The following is a 6,304-nucleotide window of genomic DNA, read 5'->3' as shown; positions in this document are numbered from 1 at the left end:
CACTACTGCCTATAAAGCAGCTGGAGCTCTATTAAAGATATGTTAGCTTTAATCGTAATGACAGAGTGGCGAAGCACGGCCATCGTTAAATGTACCTCCCAGTTTTCTATTTCTGTCCTTCATAACTGCGGTTCTCCACTAGATTAAAGGCTGAGCGCTTTCATCTCTCTCTCTCTCTCTCTCTCTCTCTCTCTCTCTCTCTGGGCTGGGTTTAGGTCTGGTTTCAGAGGCAGGACTGGTGCATTCAAAAACATCTCGACTGAACTGAGCTGAGCTGCAGAGACGGCGAAGTTAGCCCAACATTTCGACTGTAAATAATTTTTTGTAGACTGCTTATTTTCTGGCCTTTTATCGAATCTGAGTTCCAGGTTCACCAGCATGTATCGCGGTGTGCTGTTTTTGGGGATTCTGTTCACATGCCAGGTGCTCAGGTCTCAGAGTCAGGTGAGTGCAGAATTTAACACATGATAATTGTATTGGGCATTAATACATTTTAATACCTTATTGTCTTTTTTCACTATTGACAATTGTCTTTTTTACTATTTACAATTATTGCACTAGTATATAATATTAATAATAATAATAATAATAATAATAATAATGAATTAGGCTTCTACTATTGTCACTGCTCCTATTAGTATTGTTAATAGTGGTGTTGTTTGTATGTTTTTACTCCTGGACTGCATTTTTCATTCACTTGATAATGTCTATTCAGAATGTGGTGTAGTCCAGGACTAGGCTTTATCCTGGTCTGGGAAACTGACACTAGAACTGACATTGTTTAAACCTAATGAACTTCACTCAGTTTAAACTGCTAAAATTCTGTACACACAGAATACGGTCTGTCCCTAGTAACCTGTTGCCAAACATATCGTTTTGTAATGTCCCTACTGAAACTCAAATCATCAACAAATCATCAGTCAATCACCAAGTGTGTTTGAGTAGGGAAATCAGCAAACTAGCATTCCATGACCAGATTTGATAACACCTGCTGTAGAGTGGAGACAGTTCATGTCCGTGTTATGGAGAAGAGAGAAAGTGAGCCTGCTTTTCTCTTTAAATCTTCTTTCTCTTAATAGTTTACTGTTGGAGTGACTGGGAGTTTTTGACTATTTCAAACATTCTGTGTACATGAGAATAGAAAATAGCTATTGCTACTGGTTGAAATAAGCACAGCTAACAAAGGCCTGAAACACTGCATGGTTATTTTTGTTTATGATAATTGCTTTTATTAATGTGAATAAAGGACAACCTAAATCATTCCCTACCTTCTGTAAAGGAATCATTCAGTAGGCCGAAAATTCAAAGGAATAAAATGAGCAGCTATAGCAGCAGCAGATATGATTAGTTTTGTGTAAATATTTTCACTCATTCTGTACTGTATGGTATGGGTGTGGACTCTACAGGACTGTGTGAGCAGACAGGAGCTGCAGAGCACTCTTCGACAGGTCCACAAGCTGCTCTCAGCTCACGAGACGTCATTCTTGCAAAACCTACGCAGCCTCCGCAAGAAACTGAGTCTGCTACAGAGCAGCACAGTCAAACCAAGCAACAACACTAGCACAGGCAAGAACAAAACACTGCAAAATGACATATAAAACAGAACAGTACAGTACAAAAAAATATACATAACACACTGTCAGATGGGGCTGTGCCAACCTATCACTGGAGACAGATGTTGACATGCATTTTATGTATGAACATTTAATTTTTCTTCTGTTCTGTCACTGTGTGACCTCTGATGTCTCACTTCGGGTGCCCTTTTGCCCAGCAGGATGTTTGCCTCCAGAGCCTCCAGCCAATGGCAGGATGCTGGGCAGAGTGTTCCGGGTTGGCCATGAAGTTCACTTTCTCTGTAGCCCCGGTTTTCGGCTGACAGGGGCGGAGACAAGGGTGTGTCTGGATTCCCTCGCCTGGAGTGGAGAGCAGGCAGCTTGCAAGGGTACAACCTATCAATTGATAACTAAAACATTAGTTTTAATTAACATTTAATATTACACCTTTTCCCCTACATGATTCTTGCACTACATATGCACTACAGCTCAATCTCCTATTTCCTCCCCTCAGCTGTAGATTCTGGGATAAACAATGATGCTACTTCCTCTATGGCCACATCTACCTCATCCTCTTCCCGACCCTTGATGTCGGCCTATGTCCGTCCCTCCCGCTGCATTGAGGTCCAGGGCTCCAAGCACTGCACCTGTGAGCAGGGCTACAGCATCTATAGCCAGGACAGAGGCCTGTGCACAGGTAAAATCTCTGAGGAGGTATTCAGTAGACTTTGAAAATACAATTTCAGAGTAAGAAAGCAAATCTACAATTCCTCCTGCGCATTTGTTTAGTAGATATTTCATTAGTGTACACACTTAAATAAGATGGTCCTACAATGGTTTGTAGTAAAGGCAATGGTTCTATTTAGAACCACAAGTTCTTTATAGAACTATTTCATGCTTAAGTGGTTCTTTGCATTCTGCAGTGGTTCTTCAGACTGATGGAAAATGTACTGTATATTTAGAGGGTGCTATATAGCATAAAAGGCTTTTTTTCTACTGTTACAAGCTAGACATCTCAACCATTTTCAAAAATAGAATTATAAACAACACATTTGAAGAACTATTTCAGAATACAAAGAACCATTGCCTTCATTAAGAACCCTTGAAGAACTATCTTTTTTGAAGTGTGTCTGAAATACAAAAATCAGCAGGTCATCATCTGTACAAGGACTAGAATTGTTCTTAACAGCAAGACCAATGGTTGGATCTTTAACCCACAAAAATTTTCTTCGCCTTCTCTTTACACTTTCTTTTTTACTTCCCCTGCAACATATTCTCTTACTGCACGGGATTTAATGACTTAATTGGAAACAGAAAGATGAAGTGTTGGAACTTTTAACATGGAACAAACAATTCTGTGTCATGCACAGAAATTCCAGCGACATTCTTCAAATAATGACCTTGCTTCCTTTCTGACTCATGCAATGAAATGTTGCTAATAACTAGTCAGGTTCTTTCCCATTTCTAATTTGCTTACTACTCAAGAAACCTAGCCTTGATCTAACAAGTCTTGCGAACTGTTGACCCATTTCATTCTTGAGGAGAACAACTTTCTTAGCACCAAACAGCCCAGATTACAAGCCAGGGCTCAGCAGAGACTTCCTATCTTCCTGTCAGTCAGACAATCTCTCCACAAAGCCACAGAGAATTCTCTGTTCTCAGTCCTTATCCTCCTTGACCTGTTGGCTGCCTTTGACACTGTGAACCACTGAATGCTTATTTCAGCTCTTTTGGATTTGTGGACCGACAGCTTGGTTTTCATCCTACCTTTATGATCAATCCTACCAAGTAGCCTAGAATTGATCTCTTTTGTTTTTTAGACGGATCCTTTGCACTTTGTTCTCAAGTTCCGGGCTTATTTAATCAGATCAATCTGTCTCTTTTAGGTCATATATTTTTAGTTTTTCTAGGTACTTTGCATTAATCTGACTTCCAGTGTTTATGAAAAGATTGTCAAAGAAATAAATGTAAATCACACAACAGCTGACTGCTGAGATTTGTGTCAGAACATATACCCAACAAAACACATTTCTCAGCAACAGCAAAATAGTGTGGAGCTTTACTGTGCAAATACAAAATCTGGTTTTGGGGAATGCAAGTTTAAATATGTAGGTCAAGCTTGCATTTGTGTGTTTTTCAGACATAGACGAATGCGAGCTCTTCCGGCTGACTCAACCTGGCCGTCTTTGTATGCACACCTGTGTGAACACGGCCGGGAGCTACCACTGTCAATGTCCTGTGGGGTACTCTCTCAGCAGAGACAGCAGGAGCTGTCAAGGTCTGTACCCACCTCCATATGTGGATGTGTGGTCTTGCTGACTTTTTTTCAGGGGTGGCCAACAATCTTGCGGAGATTTGTTTGTTGTGCAGTTTGCTTCCTACCTTTAGATTTTACTGTTCCTCCGGAAAAGCTTTTTTCAGTGCTGTGTTGTTTGCTTACATGGCAGATTGTTTTGTTTACCACCACCAAAGAGAGCAAGCAAGAAATGCGTTTTTCCTGTCAGCTTATTAGACATTTAATAAGAGAACAAAGAACTGAAAATGTAAGACTTGTTTTCTTCACATTCTAACCACAGATATTGATGAGTGTGAGAGGGCTGCTCACAACTGTACAAAGGAGCAAGTGTGCGTGAACACATTTGGAGGTCACCGCTGTATTGAGGTTGAGTGCCCTCGTTTCCTCAATGCTTCCTACGTGAAAACATCACCGTTGTAAGTTGACACACATTTAAAACAGCAGATTTAAGATAATATTTGAAGCTGCATTATGTAGCATTTTTTATTAGCAAAATTACTAAACCTTAATGTGCCTGCAATGCAACTCAGGTTGGATATGGCTTCATGTAATAACATTAAATGTACAGGCTATAAAAAAAAAAGGTCTAGCTCAATGTTTGGGTCATAAAAATGCAAAATCAATATTATATTACACTTTTAACTGGCAATGCAAAATGTTTCTGTACATTGCATGCAAGTGTAGCTGTAAAATTCATTTGGTTCATCTTTCCACCACAGAGGAACATTATAACCCTGGGTAGATATGGAGCACTACCCATCTTTCTACATAACTTGGTCTGCCATGCATACAACAAAAACTTGAACAAAAACTTAAGAGATAATGATTTAAATATTAAATCATAATCTCTTACATTCCAAAAAATGCTGCGGTGAAATCGCTACCTTCAGACCCCCCCCCCCCCTTTCCCTTTCTTGACTGCACTTCCTAATCTCTGTTCTCTAGACGCTGTGAGCGTAATCCATGTCTCGAGGGGGACAAAGCGTGCCTCCAGGCTCCTGTCTCTGTGAACTTCCACTTCATGTCAGTGGTGTCAAACATGACTGCTCCACGGGTGCTGTTCCGTGTGTCTGCAGCGCGTGTGCTGGGGGACACATTGCGTTTTGGTCTGCTGGGAAACCGGGGAGGAGCGCACTTTGCCGTCCAGCGCTCAGGCAAGCAGACTGGACAACTGCTGTTGGTGGACACCATCCAAGGTCCTGCCACACTGGAGGCCGAGGTAGAGATGAGCGAATTGGAGAGGAGAATGCTGCTGGGTCGATATGTGACCAGAGTTACTCTGTTTGTGTCCCCATATACCTTCTGATATGAGGAGCAAGAAGGAAATGGACTAGACCATGTTAAAGCTCGCTGGAGAGCAAAGTGATTGTGATATCCGAGACCAGATAGGACTGTGTTCTTGTACCTGCCTTACAGGTAATATTGAAAGTAGTTGAGAAATGAAGATTTTATCATGCCTATGAAGAGCTACTCTTGCTTTAGTTTTTTGACCTTACAGTATTTGATATCTGTATTTTGTCTTTCTCCAGTTCTGGCTAAAGGAAAAGGTATACATATACCATCTTTGAAATGTAAATGTTTTGCGATATGAAGTTTAAAGGCTTTTAAGAAGAATCCCAAGCGTCTGAGTGAAAGATATTTTTGGTTAAATGCTTCACAATGAAAGAGTGGCTTGCTAAAATTTTACGATAAGTGCTTTAACTTGTTTTTCAACCCGCTTGAAAATATTGCATCTGCCAAACCAAAAACACTACTCTAGATTTTGGGCTACGGTAAATCATAACATAAGCAGCCTCAAAAAAACATGTGTATGGCTCCACTAAGTGAGGGTTGAATGTCAGAAGCCCACTGAAAAGAATTTTTCACCTTAGTGCCAGACTGCCAAAGCCTTGACCTCCCAGACCTCTGTTCAATGCACAACATTTATCTCTGCAAAGAACTACATAAGGCATTCAAACACACAGTAGTACACACATTCACACACACTCCATCTCAGACTCCAACACCTATTTGCTGAAAAGCAGGCAAGACAAGACAACAAGACTTTCTGCAACAGCTTTAAATTCTTGCTGGAGAATGATTCACATGAAGTCTTTTCTGAAATTAGCCTGATTTTTTTTATGTATTATGTAAACACTTGTGAAACAATGAAAAACAACACCTACAGCATTTAACACTGAAGTTATAAGGGATGTTTCAGCACAGACTACTTTTTGAACGAAGCACACTACAGGACATCCAATCAGAAAAGAGCTCATTTACATATTATCACAGTCTAAAAGGCACAGTACTGTTTGATTCTAAGGGATAAAGAGGAATTAGAAAATGACAAAAATAAACTAGAAGCACAGATCAAATTTTAAACAAAGCAATGAGAATGTCTGGTTTCTTTACTATGTACTGTGAGGTGCATAGAGAACTTTCACATAGGGTATAAATGCTTTGAATTTGGAAG

The 6,304-nt window shown here is 40.2% G+C and overlaps 1 protein-coding gene across 1 annotated transcript; it reads left to right on the top strand.

Moving 5' to 3' along the window:
• The first annotated feature begins 233 nt into the window (after positions 1-233).
• si:dkey-234i14.3 (fibulin-7-like) lies at positions 234-6,217 on the top strand. Its single transcript, XM_017699306.2, has 7 exons — positions 234-444; positions 1,407-1,566; positions 1,775-1,942; positions 2,068-2,250; positions 3,694-3,831; positions 4,130-4,265; positions 4,795-6,217. Exons 1-7 carry the CDS (start codon positions 379-381, stop codon positions 5,153-5,155), a joined length of 1,212 nt encoding a protein of 403 aa, XP_017554795.2. The 5' UTR covers positions 234-378; the 3' UTR covers positions 5,156-6,217.
• Positions 6,218-6,304: the final 87 nt, after the last annotated feature.

This window comes from Pygocentrus nattereri, chromosome 11 (genome assembly GCF_015220715.1).
Source record: "Pygocentrus nattereri isolate fPygNat1 chromosome 11, fPygNat1.pri, whole genome shotgun sequence".
Lineage (NCBI taxonomy): Eukaryota > Metazoa > Chordata > Actinopteri > Characiformes > Serrasalmidae > Pygocentrus > Pygocentrus nattereri.
The sequence above is the reverse complement of the archived record's forward strand: the minus strand, read 5'-3'. Positions and strand labels throughout refer to the sequence as shown.

Coding starts and splice junctions, on each gene's coding strand:
- si:dkey-234i14.3 (XM_017699306.2), top strand. CDS start 379: ATGTATCGCGGTGTGCTGTTTTTGGGGATTCTGTTCACATGCCAGGTG. Junction 1,943..2,067: donor AGAGCAGGCAGCTTGCAAGG/GTACAACCTATC, acceptor TCCTCCCCTCAG/CTGTAGATTCTGGGATAAAC. Junction 4,266..4,794: donor TACGTGAAAACATCACCGTT/GTAAGTTGACAC, acceptor TCTGTTCTCTAG/ACGCTGTGAGCGTAATCCAT.